Below are 19,123 nucleotides of genomic sequence, written 5' to 3' on the forward strand. Positions count from 1 at the left end.
CAGGTCCTAAGCCTCTGTCTTAAGGACCTTCTTTTTGGCAGGGGGTGGCGGGCTTGTCCGGGGGTGCCGAAGTCCCCGGCACCAGGACAGATCCTACCCGCAGACTCACCATTTCCTTACTATTGGCCCCACCACCCACCTAGCAACCATGACGTTATCCTGTGTGCAACGCGGCTTCCCTACACCCCCTTCCTACCCTCTTTGGGGACTGATAAATTGCTCTTTATTTCATAATTCTCACCATTGACATTTCACATTTGTCATCTCCTCTTCCAAATCAGACCCAGAGCATGGCAAATCACTGTGAGCACACAGAAAGTCCCCCTGAACTGGGAGCTTTCTACCCTCCCAGTCAGGAGCTCCCATCAAAACAGAGATGGTCTTTCAGTTAACATGGAATCACAGAATCTCTGAGGCCACCCACCCTCAAGCCCTCATGTTATCAGATAAGCTGAGGCCCAGAGGGTCTATGTGATCTTGTGTAAAGTCATAGCTAGTTTGAAGGCAGGGCTAAAATTGGGACCAAGGACTCCTGAACCCCAGTCTCTTCTCTGACAGTACGCTATCTCTCTATGGCTGATGAATGGACTTCTGATTCTGGCTGACTAGAACCTCCAAACTCCTTCCTACTGAAGTATTCAAAAGGCTAGATAAAATATTGTCAATCCTTGAAAGTCACCAAGTGAACTTGCAAAAAGGGTTAAGAATAATCAGAGGCCAAAGAGGACAGGAAAGCAGGAACCAAGAGAGGAGGCAGAAGCTGGCTTTCTCCCTGAGGAGCCAAGCCAAAGCCAAGTTAGCATTCATTTTCAAGGCCTTGTGGAGTCCATGCACAAGGAGATAAACCCTGGCTCAGTGCAGGTGAAGAATTAAATGGAGAGCTTCCCATCAGGCGGGGTCCCATCTCCAGTCAAGAGTAGGCTAGAAATATACTTCAGTTCCCCAGAGGGGAGCAAGGAAAATTATCCATGTTAAACATTGGAAGTGGGTGGGAAAGAAAAAAAAAAAACTTTTACCCTGAGAATTCTTTAACCACAAGCCAGCTCTTATATTTCAGTTCATAGATAGTGGGTGAAAATCCTCAAACCAATTGAGCAAGGCTGTAGTGGGGGGGCGAGAAAGTTGTTTCTAAGACTCTCTGGGACAGAACACTCCAGGCAGGCGGAGGTGATCACCAACTCAAAGGCCCTAAGGCAGAGTCATGCCAGGCTTGTTCCAGGAACATGAGAAGGCCCAAGGGGCTGGGGTGGAGAGAGCCAAAGAGAAGTGAAGGAGATGAAGTCACATAATAGGAGATCCGGTTGGACAAGTACTGATGTGCTGTTCTAAGACCCTGGATTCTCCCTAAGACCTTGGACTCCTCCTCCGGAGTGTGGGGTCCATTAGAGGACTTTGAGCAGAGGAATGGGATGGTCTACCTTATATGTTACAAGGATCACTCTGTGGTGAATGTACTTAATACCACTGAACCGTACATGTTAAACTGGTAAAATTTGTGTTATGCACATTTCACCACAATTGACATTCCAGGAATCTAAGTAAGAAATGATGGCAACAGAGTAAGGAATGAGACCATATTCTGGATGTGTTAGAAGTAAGGCAACAAAAAAAGGGAAGATCATGGTAACTGCAAGGTTTCTGGCCTGAGCAAGTGGAAGGATAAAGTTGCCATCAACAGAAGAAGGGTCAGGTTTATAGGAGAACAAAAGAGTAAAGTTTGGGACTTGCTGGTTTGGGGGTGTCTACTAAACTTTCAGGTGGAAACATCACGTGTTAGTGAAGACGTGGAGCAAGTGAAACTTTCACACACTGCTGGGGGAGTGAAAAATTGAAACACAGTTGGAAAACCCTTTGGCATGAAAGCTAAAAGCATGCATAATCTATGACAGTGATTCTAGTCCTAGATATATGGTAGTGGTGGTTTAGTTGCTAAGTGATGTCCAACTCTTTGCAACCCCATGGACTGTAGCCCACCAGGTTCCTCTGTCCGTGGGATTTCCCAGGCAACAATACTGGAGTGAGTTGCTATTTCCTTCTCCACCCTAGGTATATATCCAACAGCAAATCTGTCCATGTGTTCACCAAAAGATAGGAACAAAAATGTTTATAGTATCATTCTTCATGATATCCCAGAACTGGACATGACCCATCAAAAATAGATTAGATAAATGATGATATAGTCACATAATGACATTTTATCAAGCAATGCAAATGAGTGAGCTACTGCTATGCAATAATGTGGATGAACCTCTCATTAGAGAATATAATCTTCACAAAGTATGAAGTCAGACAGAAAATGAATCTGATCCACCAATCCCACTCCTGGGCATATATCTGGGCATATATCTCCTCTGTCCATGGGATTTTTCAGCCAAGAATACTGGAGTGGGCTGCCACTGACTCCTCCAAGGGACCTTCCTGATGCAGGAATTGAACCCCCGTCTCCTGTGTATCCTGCATTTCAGGTGGATTCTTTAACACTGAGCCACTGGGGAAGCCCCAACCAAAAAAAAAAAAAAAAAAGAATGAAATAATGTCATTTTCAGCTAAGTGAAATAAGTCAGATAGAAAAGATAAATATCATATGATATCACTTATATGTGGAACTAAAAAATGATACAAATGAACTGATTTACAAAATAGAAATAGACTCACAGGCATAGAAAACAAATGGTTACCAAAGGGGGAGAGGAAAGGAAGGGACAAATTAGGAGTTTGGTGTTAATAGATACACACTATTATATATAAAATAGATAACAACAAGGACCCACTGGATAGCATGGGGAACTACAGTCAATATCCTATAATAACCTATAATGGAAAGAATCTGAAAAAGACTATATATATGTAAAATCATTTTTCTATGCACCTGAAACATTGCAAATAAACTATACTTCAATTTACAATAACTGATTATTTTTTTTTAAAAGCATATGTATCATGTGACCAATTTAAAAGTTTGAAAACAGATAAAATTGGTGCTCAAACAAAAATCTGAGCATGAATGTTCATAGCAGCACTATTCAAGATGGCCAACAGGTGGAAACAACCCATACATCCACCACCTGATGGATGGATAAAGAAATGTGGTGTAGAAATACAATGGAATGCTATTCAGCCGTAAAAAAGGAATAAACCACTGACACATACTACAACATGGGTGAACCAGGAGAACAGTCTGCTAAGTGGGAGACACCAGACACAAAAAGCCATGAATCATGTGATTCCACTTACATGCAATGTGTAGAAGAGGCAAGTCCATGGAGACATAAAGCACCTCAGTGGTTGCCGAGGCTCAGGAGAATGGGGGTTGGGGAGCACTAATGCGTGTGGGGTTTCCTTCTGAAGACATGAAAAGGTCCTGAAACTAGGTCATGGTGGCGGCTGCGCAACATCGTGAGTGTACTCAATGCCACTGAATTGCATTCTTTGAAAAGTTTAAGACGGTACATTTTATAAATATTTGACTGCAATCAAATTAAAAAATGATAAAACTCATCTATGGTGTTGTTAAGTGTGGATAGTGGTTATCCTGGGGTGTAGGGAGGGGTAAGTGATTGGGAGGAGGACAGGGCTTCCGGGGGTACTGATAACAGTCCTTCTTTTAAAAACCCCAGGTGGTAATTACACGAGTGTGTTCGTTTTGTTCAGATTCATCGAGCAAAAGAGACAAGTACAGACAATTCTTGCAAGGTGTTTTGCTGCAGAGTGGGGCTGAGAAAGTGGGCAGGAGCTAGATGCAGAAGCGGGATTAAGGGAGGGTTGTTTTCAGATGGGAGAAATGATAGTGGTTTCTGTGCACACTCTAAGCAGAATGATCTGGTAAGGAAAGAGAAACAGACCGTGCAAGAAAGGTAGGAGAGAATTGCTTAAGCGGTTCTCAGAAAGGGAGAGGCGACCTCACGCAGGCGCATGCGCAGTGAGTTCAGCCGCAAGCCCATGACCGGAAATTGAAGCTGATCACAGGATTGTCAGTGCTGGGTTGAGGGGGCGGTGGAGGCAGGGAGGTCAGTGGTGAGTCTGTGGAAGTTCACTCCTAGCTTATTACCAGGTTTCTGGTGAATAAACTGAGACACAGGGAGCAGAGGAGATGGCTCACCGTCACACCGCTGGGGCCAGAAGTGGAAGGTAGGGCTCCCTGACGCCACATGTAGGGCACCGCGATGCCCACAGGCCTCCAGTCCATCTCTCCACCATGGAAAGGAGCTGCTTTCTGTGTTTGCCCTGAAACAACTTCCCAAACTTGCAGAAAGAGCACCCAAGGACTCCAGGATTCGAGGAGTAAATCTGTTCTTACTTGTGGCTATGCCTTATGTACAAAAGACTGTAGTTCAAGCCCCTCCTCAGCCTCCATCTTTCCCAGCAGGAGAAGTCTCACTGTGGAGCTTGCCCAAATGGTAAAAGCCATGCATCACTCCATTGTCTGGCCCTTTTCCAGTTCTGTTACGTCTTTCTTGGAATGCAGAGGGCATAACAACAGAAACCGCAGTGGCTTCCATTTTGAAGAGCTTTTTACAGAGACAAGGGCCCTATTTATGCATTCAAGTCCATGGTCAGCGAGCCTGTGGTCTGCCCAAGGTCACACACAGTGTCAACAATAGAGCCCAGAGGAGAATTCCAACCGCTGCGATCTCTGCCCTACATCCCACTGCCCGCATGCAGGACTCCAAATGGACACATTTGTCAGCCAGGGCACATTGAGCAGCAAGAGAAGGCGGGAGAGTCACGTCATGTTGGCTGAAAGCAGTAAGGAGGACTTACTGAATTACGTAACTGGAAGTCCTGAAGCAGGCAGGCTTCCGGGTTGGTCCACAGGGGCTCGATGATGTCACCTCGGTCCCAGTTTCATTGACTGGCCACCCACGGAGGCTGTAGTGGGTTAAATGGCAGTCTCCTAAAAGATATGTCTCAGTCCTAACCCCTGGACTTGGGAAAGTGACCTTATTTGGGAAAAGGGTGTTTGTAGATGCAATTAAGGATCTTGTGATGAGGTCATCCTGGATAACCCAAGTGGGCCCTAAATCTGATGACAAGTACCCTTATGAGAGACAGAAGAGAAGACAGGCACGGATGGAGAAGTAAGGCAGTGCCTGGGGTGAGTAGCTACGAGCCGAGGATGCCGGCCGCCAGCGCAAGGTGGAGGAGTCAAGGAACAGCGTCTCTGCTAGAGCCTCTGGAGGGGCTCCAGCCCTGCCGATAACTTGATTTTGAACTTCTGGGCTCAAAACTACAAGAAAATTCATTTCTGTTGTCTTACACCACCAAGGTCATGGTTATTTGTTAAGTAGGCCTAGGAGACGAATACAGAAGACAGGAAACACAGATCAACTTAGGCCTGATCCCCACCCCTAAGAAAGGTGTGGTCATCAAGAAGAGGGCCACAGATGTTAAGCGAGGCATCCAGAGCGTCCACGCCACACACCACGTGCAAGAACGGGGCCATCTCTGAACATCTGCTCTCTGAGCACAGGAAGGACAGAGGGTGCCCTTGACGTGTGACCTTCACAGGCGAAGTTTAAGGTGGAGGGCTACACAGCTCCCCCTACCCCCCGGGGAGTTCTCCAAACCCTGAGAGCAGAAGTGAACATCTGGAACAAGGAGCACCTTCCTCTTGAAACAGTGGATGTGAAAGGTCTTATGAATCTAGAGGTCATTCACTCTTTAGAGACCATTCCATCCATCTGGTTCCCCAAACCAGGATGGCCTTCGAGATCAGCCCAGACTCTTTCTTCTCCCTCACTGTACCCTTACAGGTGATCTGTCCGCCTTAAATACATAGTCCCTACCTGTTCCTCCCCATCCATCTCTAGAGCCGTCACCCTAGTTTAGGTCCCCATCCTCTCTTGCTAGATTACAGCTCCAAGACTGGCCTCCCTGGCTTGGGTCTCAGCCTCCTCCCACCAAGAACTAGGAGGTTCTTTTGAAAACGAAAATCTGTCCATCACACATTCCTGCTAAGAACCCTTCAAGCTTCTTGGCATATCTTTCAGAGACTCTTGCTTAACCTGACTTCATCCCTCACCATGTCCCCAAATACATGAGACTTTCTCACACCTGGAGGCTTCTCTACACACAGCTCCCTCTGCCTGGCTGATCCTCCACCCACTTCACGGCCAAGTCCTCTAGCACTCAGCTTCTAGGTTGTCTCCTTTTAGGGGTCTCCTTGACCTGTCACTCCTTCTTCAGGGTTCCCACCATACCCTGGGCCTACATAGTTCTCCCATGGTGAGAGAAGGGTCCATATTTGTGCCGGGCTCCCTAAAAGCAGGAACCATTCCATCCTGAGTAGACAGTATGTAGCAGGTGTTCAGGAATAAATTAATGAATAAAGATAGAGTCTACTTGGGATTCTCCTGCTTTTTCTCAAACAAAATTCATCCTGCATGCTAAGTCGATTTAGTCATGTCCAGTTCTTTGCGAACTATGGACTATAGCCTGCCAGGCTCCTGTGTCCATAGGATTCCCCAGGCAAGAATACTGGAGTGGGTTGCCATGCCCTCCTCCGGGGGGGTCTCCCCAAACCAGAGATTGAACCAGTATTTCTCATTCTCCTGCATTGGCAGGCAGGTTCTTTACCACTAGCGCCTCCTGGAAAGCCTAGAAAGTGAAAGTCGCTCAGTCGTGTCCAACTCTTTGCGACCCCATGGGCTATACAGTCTGTGGAATTCTCCAGGCCAGAATACTGGAGTGGGTAGCTTTTCCCTTCTCCCAGGGAATCTTCCCAACCCAGGGATTGAACCCAGTTCTCCTGCATTGGCAGGCGGATTCTTTACCACTAGCACCACCTGAGAAGCCTAGGCTGTTGCTAAATCTAGATGCTTCCCATCCCAGTAGAGCGAGCGTACAAGAACGAAAACTTGGGAGTCAGATGACTTGCGTCACGATCTCTCCTCTTTGTGACTTTTGGCCAGTTCTCTTACCTCCCTGAGCCTCAGTGTCTCTTTCTGTAAAACGAGAATTATAAGCTTTATAAGAAAAACCACCAAAAGTGTCATCTGGCAGAGGGATGTAGCACGATGCATTTGACTTTCCTGCGTGCATACGCACACTTTGGTTGAAGTCAGCAAGCATATATTAAGTGCTTACTATGTGCCAGGCTCTGGGATGGGTGTTGGGGTAGGGGGGCATGGGTGGGTGATGATGACTCTTACCCTAAATTTCACAATAATCTTTTCTGAGAAAACTCCTCTATCAAACCAGGAGTAAATCCTGCCCTTGAACTCAGGTGAGACTGCTAATCAGCAGGAAGCCCACTAACAGGAAGGTAACCCTGAGCCCGCTGAGCGGTTCCTCCAGGGCCCCTCGCCCTCCCCGCGGTCACACAGCACACAGCGCGTGGGTGGGTCTATACTGCCACCTGCTGGAGGAATGGGGTAAGGCTCCAGGCGGCAGCCAGCAGAGATTCAGGCGCTTGCCTTCAGTTGCCAAACACATGGCTCTAAGGTCTATCTGCCACATTTGTTCAACAGCTCACGAGAAGCTGTCAGAGGAAATGGCTTTTGAAATCACAATCACCTCACCGGAAAAGGTGGGCGGGGGGGAGAAAAGGAAAGCCAACTGTACCTTGCAGTGGCAGAAAGTGGGAGTATGCCTCCTGGGGAAACTTCTCTCTCTTACTCAAAGCGGGAGGACCAGAGAACCCTGTAAGATGGAGAGAAATGCCTTCTCCTGAAACTGGGGCTTACTCCCCAGGCCCTGAGTGAGGACGCATCCTGTAGGACCCTCTCAACCCTGGTGCCCAGGGACCCAGTTGAACTCTCCTCCTGCTCATCAACACCTGCAACATCTAGCTGAGTCCTGGAACCAGCTCCACAGAAACTGCCGGAAGCTGGGAGGCCGTGCTTTTCCAAAGGCCTTGGCTCTGCGGCCAGACCCGCTAAGTCAACACAGCGGGAGCCAGCCGTGCAGCTTGCCTTCCTGTTACACCCTCCCACTTCTCCTGGGCCTGCCACGCTCACGCACATGTGTGCACACACACACACGGAGTCCTCCAGATCCAGCGGTCTGTTATTTGGGTGGGGAATCTGCTCTGGGAGAACTGGCAGGCAGAATCCACATGGGCTACAGCCAGGGTATTGGGCTGTTGTGGGTTGTTTTGTTTTTTCTCTTTCTCCATATTCCAATCATCCTGGGAAAGTTGGGTCCAGGAATGTGAACTCCGGAAAACCAAGGGCAGTGCAGCGCCAAGGTATTTACTAAGCCAATGAGCATGCTTCCTTCTCCCTGGAAGGCGATCTTGGCTTTCCTCAGGGCACTGCAGCCTTGCAGAGTCCAGCCAGTTGCTCCTATACATAAAGACAGTGTGGCCTTTGCAGCCTTCACAGTCAACCCAACAAGCACCAAGCACCAGAGAGAAAGCTACAGGAAGCACCATCCCCCATTCCCCCCAGGGTCTCATGATGAACATGCTATCCCCACTATAAACACAGCACCAGGGACTTCCCTTTGCCTTCCAATGCAGGGGCTGTGGGTTCAACCCCCAGTTGGGGAGCTAAGATACCACGTGCCTCCCAGCCGGAAAACCAAACCAAAACGTAAAAAAGCAGAATCAATATTGTAAATGTGTAAATATTGAAAATGTACATAAAACACAAAAAGCAGAAGCAATAGTGTAAATGTTGTAAATTTGAATATTGTAAATAATTCATTAAAGACTTTTTAAAAATAAACACTGCACCAAACTAATTTAGGGGTGAGGCGAAAGAGTACATTCCTCCAGACCTTCCAAAAGGAAAGAAAGCCGTAACTTACAGAAACATGCCAGGGCCAAACAAAAATACACAGCATGACTTACACACACTGTGAATGGCACAGTTCTTTTTCTTCTGCCACAATACAAAAATGGAGAGTTTTTCATCCAGATAGAAAATTAAAATGAAGCAAAAATAATCAGCACTCTGATATGAATCAGCCCATGATGATACTTGCAATGCACCATCATACCTCCCTGTTGATCTGGCCCCCTGCCCCCAGCAGTAATTCATTCTCACCTTGGCTTCTGTTACTTCTGCGTTTCAGGGGCTCAAGAAGCAAAACGGTCATCTCTTTGACCATCCCAGTTTCCGCCCATGAGCTTCCATGTGTACCTTTTGGGGTTCACAGTTTCTCAAGCACCTCAAGCAGTGCAAGACATCATTCGATATCCATCTTCACAGGTCTTTTCTGTCCCATGGCCCCTCTGGGTCCCTCCAGTCCTCTGCATGCTCAAGACCTGGGCATCTTTTGGGAGATGGTCCTGACTGCCTAGAAGCACCGACATCTATCATTCTGGGGACCTAACCCTCCGGGGACGCACTGAGAAATAGGGTTCATAATTCCATCTGATCTTAGCGTCTCCAGAGTGCTCTCTTTGTTCTCTCCATTTTCCTTCTCATCGATGAGGGGACTTTTTTTTTTTTTTTGGCCTGGGGAAAATTCTTTCTTCCCAAATTTCTACAAGATTCATAGTTTGTTGGCCCCAAACTCCTTTGCCTGCTTACCAAATATATACACATTTCTTTTTTAATTTAAAAATCCCTTTTTGTAAAACCGAAGCTAAAAAAAAAAAAAAATGTCTTGGCTGTTTTCGACTCCGTCATGTGTCTGCATGAAGGCAAGGATGCTGCTTGCATGGAGACAGGGCAGGAGAGAAAACAGGGTGCTTCAGAAATGTCACCCAGACACACAAGAAACACATTTTTCCTCTCCTTTCCATCACCCAAGTTTTCAAAGTGGTCAGCTGTGGTTTCTTTCTTGGTTAATGCGATTGTTTGAAAGAAACACCAGAGTAAGTTTCCCTTCTGTCTCCGCTAACAGTCCCTTCTTGCCTCCATTTCTCCAGCAGCCTCTTCCCTATGTCTGCCCCTCTCGCTGGCCACTCCTTTCCTCTCCCATCACTGCCTCTTCCCGGCCTGAGAGAAGCTGGCCGGAAGTCACCACTGTCCCCCGTCCAGCCCGAGAGAAGCAGCAGCACCAAAAGCTCGGGTGCATCCCTCAAAATGCGTTAGCCTGTGATGCCCCATGCCCACCCTTGCACCCACCCCAAGTCAATACATTCTCAGAGCGCTTTCTGATTCCCACACCCGCAACACCCTCTTCGGCCTGCATCTTACTTGGCCTCCGGAAGAGATGGCCACTCCCTCTTCCTTAAAAGTCTCTCCTCCTTAGATATTGCTTGAGGGGCGCCCACACTCACCTGGGTTTTCCTCCTCCTGGGTCACAGCCTGCCCTCAGGATCTGATCCTTCTGTCCACCCGGTAATCACTAATACTCCCCAGGGTTCTGTCCTTGGTCTTCTTCTAGTTCACATGCCCTCATTGAACAAGTTCAACCTCTCTCAACGCTGCAATGCCTGCCAAACCCGCAAAACATTCCCTTCCCCACCTCACCACCTCCTCCCTCCACCCCCTCCTCCCTTCCCCCTTCTACCTTCTTCTCCCCCAATCTCTCGATTTTAGACACGTTTGCAAGTCCCTAGAAAAGGAAAAGCTGGAGAGAGGATACGAGTGCTCATTTCCTACAATGGAAAAAATATCAGGACCACAGTGCAGACCAGGACCACCAGATGGCTAGATTCCAACTCCATACCAGAGAGAATTTTCCAGAGAGTAGCACTAACCAGCAGTGGATGGGTTCCTTCTCAGGTAATGAGCTCCTCGTGGCCGGAAGTAAGCGGAGATGATTCCTACACACAAGCAGGCCAAACTAAGCAACATCCACGTTCTCTCCCTATTCTGAGATTGTAAATCTCAGCTCAGAAATCAGAGATTCAGATATATAGTAGCTTTTTGGCTTTGGGTTTTGTGTTTTGTATTTTTTGAGTACCAAAAATGGAAGTTCTTCACTACAGGATGCTGGTTAGAAGTCACTGTGACGTTTCCTTTTGATTCAGTTATTTCTTATATAACCATGATTCGTTATCTGATAATCTGTATTACAAACTCATTTGTCATACACACACTCTATAGTGTTTGGAGAACGAAGTTTACATGTCACTGACTGAAGGCTTTCAGAGTCGCAAATCTGACCACTTCTGGACGTTTCTCTCTGTCCTATTCCTATACACTGTCTTAAAGAAACAGGGAGGCTGAGGAGTCAGACATGGTTCTGCCTTCGGAGAGCTCTCACTCTGAGGAAGGACGTGGACCCAAATGCCAGCGACTGCAGCAGAGGGGGGCAGGTGCTGCGACACTTGTCAGAGAGAACGGGGACGACAAGGCAGAGGAGGCATCTTGTTTTAGGATAACGACGTGTCTTTAAATACCTCACTGCAAAATCTATATTAAAAAAACAAAAATACAAAAGCAAATCGCCAACACCTCCACTGTCTGATCAAATTGTCTCCATTTGTCCATGTTAATCCTTATCCCTTGCATATGCCATTTTTTCAGGTTTCCAATAATATCAGAGTGGTTCTAGAGTCTGTATTTTCACTTATTATATCATTAGTATTTTTCCAAGTCCCTACTTCTTTTTTTTTTTTTACTCGCACTTCACCCCCTTGAGATAACCAGGGTTCACAGCCTGGGGAGTCACCCACCTGTCGATACCCTTCTGTGTTTGATCCACCCTAGAAGAGGGCATCAGAATGAGACCTAAATCAGAACAATTGACTAGCCCCTCCCTTCTTTTCCTGTTTTCCTGACACACCCAACTTTCAATGGTAAAAACCATTCTAATGTCGTTGAGAATATTGCTGGGAAGACCCATGAAGAATGGCAAAGAGTAACTTTTTAAAAGCAACAAGAATCCAAATGCACCACCATTCCATGGACCACGCGGCTTTTCTTTGCTCAGTTACTCATGCACACGTGCTTCTTTTCTTCCTTCCCTCCGACATACATGGAATCCCCCCACCTCATGATTCTGTCTCTACTCAGTTTCAGCTGCCTCGTAACTGCACATGCACCCACATAACCTGCCCATACCACCAGTTTTCTTTTTGGCGACTCTGCCATGGTCCCCAAGCCCTCAGTGTTTCTTGGCTCAATTTCTCAAGGTCCTCTCTTCACATCAGACATACTCATGGTCTCATCAGCTGTGACGCTGGGAGGAGTACAGCAAGAGTGGTGTGGGGCTGTGGTCTACAACTCTCTCTCCAGAAAGGACAGCGGAAGGGACCGTTTTTTTCTCCCTAGGACAGTCGTGGCCATGAGGGCTCGTCACAGCCAAAGTCACTGCCCTCCCTCATACGGTGCTGCCTTATTCACACATTTTATGCACGCGTCCTTCGTTGCTCAGTCGTGTTCAACTCTTTTGTGACCCCATGGACTGTAGCCCGCCAGGGTCTTCTGTCCATGGGATTCCAGGCAAGAATTCTGGAGTGGGTTGCCATGCCCTCCGCCAGGGGATCTTCCCGACCCAGGGATCAAACCCACTTCTCTTTCATCTAACCTACATTGGCAGGCAGGTTCTTTACCACTAGCACCACCTGGGGAGCCCAGCACACTTTTTATGGGGCCTCCAAAAAATTGCTTAAATGGTTGTTCATTTAACTGCTGTGAAGTTGACTCAGGGTTTCAAGTCTGAAACTTTTTCTTGATTCAGTTTCATTAAGGAGGCAGGGAGGTAAGACGCAATTCCTCAGCCTGCCAAAGGAGCAAGTGTGACTGACTCCGTCTGGGGCATCACAAACCTGCTGAGGTGTGGCCCCCCAGGTCCCTCCTCCAGACTCACACATGCACACACACACACACACACACACACACACACGAGGGCAACCACGGGAAGACTTCAGAGTCGTGTGTGGGATCAAGTCACAGTTCTGCCGTCTCCCAGCCATGTGATCTGGGAGAGGTCAAAACATTTTGAGCCTTATTTTCCTCCTCTCTAAAATGAGGTTAAAAAAAATTTTCTTAAGTGACTTATGTAAGTAATTGTTAAGGATTAGAAGATTAAATGGAAAACAGAGTGTAAAATCCTTTCAGGCCAATTGAGGGTTATACAATTGCTGCTTTAATTAATTTGCCATTTCATCTTCCAGCCTGCAGAAAGTCCTTGCTAACTAAGTAAATGGTCAATTTTCCAGAGCAGGAATAGAAGTCAGCCGTGAAGTCACCAGCGTCTCAGCTTCTGGTCAGTAGGACCAGATCCACAGAGGCCAAACTAAAACATTGTTTTCTTTCACAGAGCCGTTCAATCTTTCGTCTCAAAATACATCAATCCTGAAAATGGACTGAAGGGCTTTAAATGAAGGAGAGGAAGCTTTGCTCAGAATTGTCTAATGAAAAAGGGAGAGGAAGTAGGCAAAAGCACACTGACTTTTTTCTTCTTTTATTTATAAAGAACACGGTTCCTCCCCCCAACACAGACATAAACACGCACACGTTCCAAGGAGGAGCTTATAAAAACAACAACAGAACCAGGGCACTCAGGACCTTACTTAACACCAGTCCATTTGCCCGACTGGGGGATCACTGGGAATGTTTCCTCAGGTGTGACCTCTCACACCTCAAAGAAAGGAGACCTTGACCTGAGGGGCCCCTCTGCCCACCCAGAAGGCAAAAGTGACACCCTCAGTCTTCTGCATCATCAAACTGTCCCGTTTCAAAGACCATCTTGGAATAATGGGGTATCAGTGGAGGCGGATGGTGCCAACTGGGGTCATAGATCATGTCTCCTTGCGGGGCACAGCACACCCAGGGTCTGACCTCTTGAGAAAGGCAACCTTGGATGTCGTCAGCATCTGCAGGCAGTTTTAAAAGACAGATTAAAAGCAAGGAGGGAGTGTGACAAGACAGACCCAAAAATATCTAGGGGACAGACACTTGCACGTCTTTGCATAAACATATGCACAGGCGGGCACACACATATGCACACAGTCTTCCCTTGCTGGAGAATCCCAGGCACCTTCACTCTAGGCCACCCACAGTCTCGCTTCTCTGACACAGGTTTTCAGCAGTGCAGAGAAAGCAACTGAGAGCACTTCTGTTTGCCGCTGCTCCATTCATACAAAGATATTTGGAAAGAGTAACACTGTTTCAACATTCAAACAGACCCATACTGTTATAAAATAAAATGCAAAACTGGCACTTCCCCCCACCAACCCCCACCTCCAATATGAAAGAAGAGCCATCACAGAAATTTCAGACCTGTAAGAGCCATGAGGCAAAGCTAACAGATGTGGCTCCCTCTTCCAAACTGTTTAGGGGTTCATCTGGTAGGAGGGTCTCAGGAGCCTGGCCTGTGTGACCCCATGGACTATATGTAGCCTGCCAGGATCTTCTGTCCATGGGACTTTCCTGGCAAGAACACTGGAGTAGGTTGCCATCTCCTATTCCAGGGGATCTTCCCAACCCAGGGATCAAACCCTCATCTCTTGCATTTCCCGCACTGGCAGGCAGATTCTTTCCGACTGCACTAGAGCCTGGCCTAGGACCCCAGAAACCCTGCACCTACCATATGGATTCCCCTGATCTGCTTTCAACTCTAGGTCCCAGTCCTCGTGAAAAAGATCACCAGCCTGTTCCTTGGGTAGACAGCCGGACATTCCTTCTGACAGCTCCCAGGGACTCGGGTCCCCGTCAGAATCCTCGTCATCTTCAGCAAAGCCTTCCTCTTCACAATGGGTGCCCTCACCATGGGCAGCACTATCGTGAGGGATGCTCTGTGCTCCGTTGGCTAAGAAATCAACAAAAGGAAGAACATCTTAAAACAACAACCTGGTCGTGTTCTGCTAGGAAGATGTTCGGCAAACTTACTAAGAGGGCAACAGTAACAAGCGTGCAGAGCCCCTTAGCCACCAGAGCACTTATTTAAAAACTGTTGTTCTGTTCCCAGTTTTAGAAGTAGGGTTGATAATTTATTTTCAATAAGATGTTCTGTCTTAAACGAGGCCATTCATTACCAAGTCTTTTCATTCACATGAGGAAATCGGGCAGTGTGTATTTTCAGGTGGTTTAAATGACACGGAGGGAAAGGTCTTCTGGCAATGATAAGCTTTCACAGTACAGACTTTCTTGGTCTCTCCCAAGAGCCACCCCCGCCTCTGTTGCCTACTTGCCTAGTCGATCTGTGGCGTTCTCAGGCGCTCTCTCCTGACTGGAGTGGTCAGCTGGGGCAAAAGCAGCCTGCGGGAAGAAGAAACAAGGACCCAAGACTTGGATATCTTGGGAATGGCCAGTATTTTAGCCCCATATCCACCCTTTCAGACCCTCCTTTGCGAAGCTGGGGCGGGACTCTGCAACCCACATTTCTACTGTGCCCTGTTACACTGGGACTTGCTGCTTCCCATTCCTGTGGGCATCACCCCTGCGGGCAGGATCACCTGCCTTCACAGAGTGCCTGCTGAATCCAGTGTACAGGCTGCAGCACATACAGAGCCAGTCTCCTTGCTGGGCCCTATCTTTTTTTTTTTTTTTTTAAATATGTATTTGGCTGCACCACCTCTTAAGCTGCAGCACTTGAGATGTTTAATTTTGGCATGTGGGATCCAGTTCCCTGACCAGGGACAGAACCCAGGCTGCCTGCATTGAAGCGTGGAGTCTTAGCCACTGGGCCACCAAGGAAGTCCCTCACCAGGCCCTCTCTTGGGAGGTCTGGTCTCTTCCTCCAAGCTCAGAGACTCCAAACTAGCCAAGACAGCACCCCGTCCTCAGAGGCTGGAATTTCAACTCCCTGAAATTCTCCTCTGAGCTTGCACATTTTAGTCATTCCAATCTCACCCCTTTGTTCCCTCAGCCCTGGGGCCGGTTGCTGTTTCCCCGAAGTGGATACCTCCATGTTCATTTTTACCTTAACTTTTTATCTAGCTAATAGCTCTTTTATCAAATTTCATCTCCTGACCAACACAGGAGGACTAAAGAGCTTCAGCTGTTCAAGGGAAATCGGCAGTTGTTGACGGGAAATCGTCTTCCTTCATAGCCATCGCTAGGGTTCTCTGCTCTCATCGCGCAAAAGTTCTGAAATCCTGGGACTTCCCTGGCAATCCAGTGGCTAAGACTCCACGCTTCCAATGCAGGGGGCATGGGTTCAGTCCCTGGTCGGGGAACTAAGATCCCATATCTGGGCAGTATGGCCAAAAACAAAAAAAGAGAGAGTTCCTGAAATCCTATCACCTGTGAAGACATCTTTCTAAGTGAGGCGAGAAATGTTCACAGCCTGCATGAGAAGGCGTGACTTCAATCCCATTCACTCAGAGTATACCTGGGACACACCACTTCAGCTACCATGCCTGGGTTTCTGTCTCTGGAAACTGGGGACAATTGTTCTAACCCAGCAGCAGGTTTATAATGAGATAACACTGATGAAGACACCTAGCACACAGCAGGAATATAACATTTATTGAGCTGAAACCCACCTTCTTTGCCCCTATATTTAAACTGCACTTGGCACCTGCTCCAGTTAGCTCACAACCTAGTCCTACCTGGATTTAATGAGCTAATTCCATCTCCTGGTCACCCCTGCTGACCAATAGTGGGACTTCTCACCTCTTTTATTGCAAGAGCTCCCTAACTGCCTTCCCACTCACCCACTTTTTCTTTTTTATAATTTGGCTGCACCAGGTATTAGTTACAGCCCCCACCAGCGTCCCCTGCATTGGGAACACAGAGTCTTAGCCACTGGACCACCAGGGTCCCACACGCACCCATCTGGCCGCAGCCTCACACTGGAAATCACCACTCTGCCCAGAAACCTCAACAGGCCTCCACTGCTAGAGTACAAAATTCGCCATGGCATCCACATTGTCCCTTCAGGCTCCATCAACTTGTGCAGCACAGTGCTCTCTCCAAGGTCCCAACCATCTGCCCTGCACATCCTCATCTCCACGCCTCTGCCACGACCACTATCCTCTCATCTTGGAGAGGAAGTGCAGGAACCTTCCTGCTGTGGCCTGACAAAATCAGTCTCATCCTACCTGCCCGCTAAAGTAATTTTCTTTATAAACCTACCACTACATTTTTCCTATCTTATTTTGGTTACGATGTCTCTGATGCTTAGACAAGCATTCCTCTTCCATCCAGTTAATAAGTATGCGTGTGTGAAGTGCCAGGCACTACGCTACGCACCGGGTTTACAGCACTAAATAGAGCGTTCCTACCCTCAAGGAGCTCACCGTCTAAAAGGGATTATTGAACAAGGGCAGGACATGACTGTAATAGCAGTCTTTGAGAAACCGGGAGCTGTCTGGCGCGCAAAAGAAAACAAGTTTCTAGAAAGCCTGCGTCAAACGCGGCCTTTTGGTTTCAGTGAAAAGGAGAGCGCGCAGGAGCCATCATCCGGTGCTCCGGCTTAGCTGAGCATCCCCACCATGGGACACGGATCCTTCAGGGAAAGTCGCTCTCCTCGCAGCCCTCACCTGGCCCGAGCCCAGGGCCCCGAGCAGCAGCCCCAGCTCTCGGTCAGCAGCATCACCTCCCATTTAGCAAGGACGCAAAGGCGCCCTGGAGCCAACAGCCAGCTCTCCCAGCCCGGCGCGCCCACCCACGTCCTCGAGGTTGCCCCGCCCCACAGTCCCGCGGCCCGCCTGTTTCCAGCTCGGGCGCGCGCCCAAACGGCCGGCTGCCCGAAGCGGGCCGGGAGCCCTTCCCCGGTTCCGTGGCCCACGCCCCGCGAGCCCCCGCAACTTCCCTCCGCCGACCGCAGCTGGTGGACGCGCCCAGGCCCCGCGCCGCGCTCACCCCCGGACTCAGGGGCGCCTCCCGCCCGCTCGGCAGCTGCAGACCCCTCGGCTGCTCCGCGGCCCCCAGCGCCTGGGCCCGGGCGGTGGGAGGGTCCATGCCTGTCTGCCCGCGGATCGGCGCCCAGGTCGCCGCTCGGCCACGTGACGCACCGGCCTGGCTGCCGGCCCGAGGATACGCCGTTGAGGGCCAATCAGCCTGGGGTGCTCTCGGCCGGGGGGCGGGGCGCGGGGGGTCAAGAGGGAGCCAGGGGCGGGGCAACGGACGGGGCGGAGTAAGGGGCGTGGAGTGCCCGCCTCCGAAAGCCCCGTCTACCCAACCATCCCGAAATCTAATTTTTGTAGCCACTGGCGATGCAGGTCCTAGGGCTAGACGACTAGCTGGGTCTGGAACGCCTGCGTGTTACCCCTACCCAATCACAATTGACCTGCTTTCCTTCAAAACCCGTTCAGTTCAGTTCAGTCGCTCAGTCGTGTCCGACTCTTAGCAACCCCATGAATTGCAGCATGCCAGGCCGCCCTGTCCATCACCAACTCCCGGAGTTCACTCAAACCATCCAGCCATCTTATCCTCTGTCATCCCCTTCTCCTCCTGCCCTCAATCCCTCCCAGCATCAGACTCTTTTCCAATGAGTCAACTCTTCCCATGAGGTAGCCAAAGTATTGGAGTTTCAGCTTCAGCATCAGTCCTTCCAAAGAAATCCCAGGACTGATCTCCTTCAGAATGGACTGGTTGGATCTCCTTGCAGTCCAAGGGACTCTCAAGAGTCTTCTCCAACACCGCAGTTCAAAAGCATCAATTCTTCAGCGCTCAGCTTTCTTCACAGTCCAACTCTCACATCCATACATGACCAGTGGAAAAACCATAGCCTTGACTAGACGGACTTTTGCTGGCAACGTAATGTCTCTGCTTTTGAATATGCTGTCTAGGTTGGTCGTAACTTTCCTTCCAAGGAATAAGCGTCTTTTAATTTCATGGGTGCAATCACCATCTGCAGTGATTTTGGAGCCCAAAAACAAAGTCTGACACTGTTTCCCCATCTATTTCCCATGAAGTGATGGGATCAGATGCCATGATCTTAGTTTTCTGAATATTGAGCTTTAAGCCAACTTTTTCACTCTCCTCTTTCACTTTCATCAAGAGGCTTTTTAGTTCCTCTTCACTTTCTGCCATAAGGGGTGGTGTCATCTGCATATCTGAGGTCATTGGTATTTCTCCTGGCAATCTTGATTCCAGCTTGTGCTTCTTCCAGCCCAGTGTTTCTCATGATGTACTCTGCATATAAGTTAAATAAGCAGGGTGACAATATACAGCCTTGACGTACTCCTTTTCCTATTTGGAACTAGTCGGTTGTTCCATGTCCAGTTCTCAACTGTTGCTTCCTGACCTGCATACAGGTTTCTCAAGAGGCAGGTCAGGTGGTCTGGTATTCCCATCTCTTTCAGAATTTTCCAGTTTATTGGAAGTCAAAACCTGTTAGAATAGTCCAATACCTGCATCTACCTAATAGTGCATAAGAGCTTAAA

The 19,123-nt window shown here is 48.5% G+C and overlaps 1 protein-coding gene across 2 annotated transcripts; it reads right to left on the minus strand.

The window, feature by feature from the left end:
* Positions 1-13,235: 13,235 nt before the first annotated feature.
* Positions 13,236-17,801, minus strand: COPRS (coordinator of PRMT5 and differentiation stimulator). 2 transcript variants are annotated; one of them, XM_040243991.1, is made up of 4 exons: positions 17,598-17,801; positions 14,981-15,032; positions 14,377-14,598; positions 13,236-13,663 (listed from the first exon to the last, which is right to left on the minus strand). In XM_040243991.1, the coding sequence occupies exons 1-4, from the start codon at positions 17,694-17,696 to the stop codon at positions 13,494-13,496; spliced, it is 543 nt and encodes a 180-aa protein (XP_040099925.1). In that variant the 5' UTR covers positions 17,697-17,801; the 3' UTR covers positions 13,236-13,493. The 2 variants fall into 2 exon arrangements, with proteins under 2 accessions (XP_040099925.1, XP_040099924.1); XM_040243990.1 differs by having other exon boundaries at positions 14,981-15,047.
* Between the last annotated feature and the right edge of the window lie 1,322 nt (positions 17,802-19,123).

This window comes from Oryx dammah, unplaced genomic scaffold, assembly GCF_014754425.2.
Source record: "Oryx dammah isolate SB20612 unplaced genomic scaffold, SCBI_Odam_1.1 HiC_scaffold_8, whole genome shotgun sequence".
Lineage (NCBI taxonomy): Eukaryota > Metazoa > Chordata > Mammalia > Artiodactyla > Bovidae > Oryx > Oryx dammah.

Coding starts and splice junctions, on each gene's coding strand:
- COPRS (XM_040243990.1), bottom strand. CDS start 17,696: ATGGACCCTCCCACCGCCCGGGCCCAGGCGCTGGGGGCCGCGGAGCAG. Junction 15,048..17,597: donor AGGCGCCCCTGAGTCCGGGG/GTGAGCGCGGCG, acceptor TTCTTCCCGCAG/GCTGCTTTTGCCCCAGCTGA. Junction 14,599..14,980: donor GAACGCCACAGATCGACTAG/GCAAGTAGGCAA, acceptor TTGATTTCTTAG/CCAACGGAGCACAGAGCATC.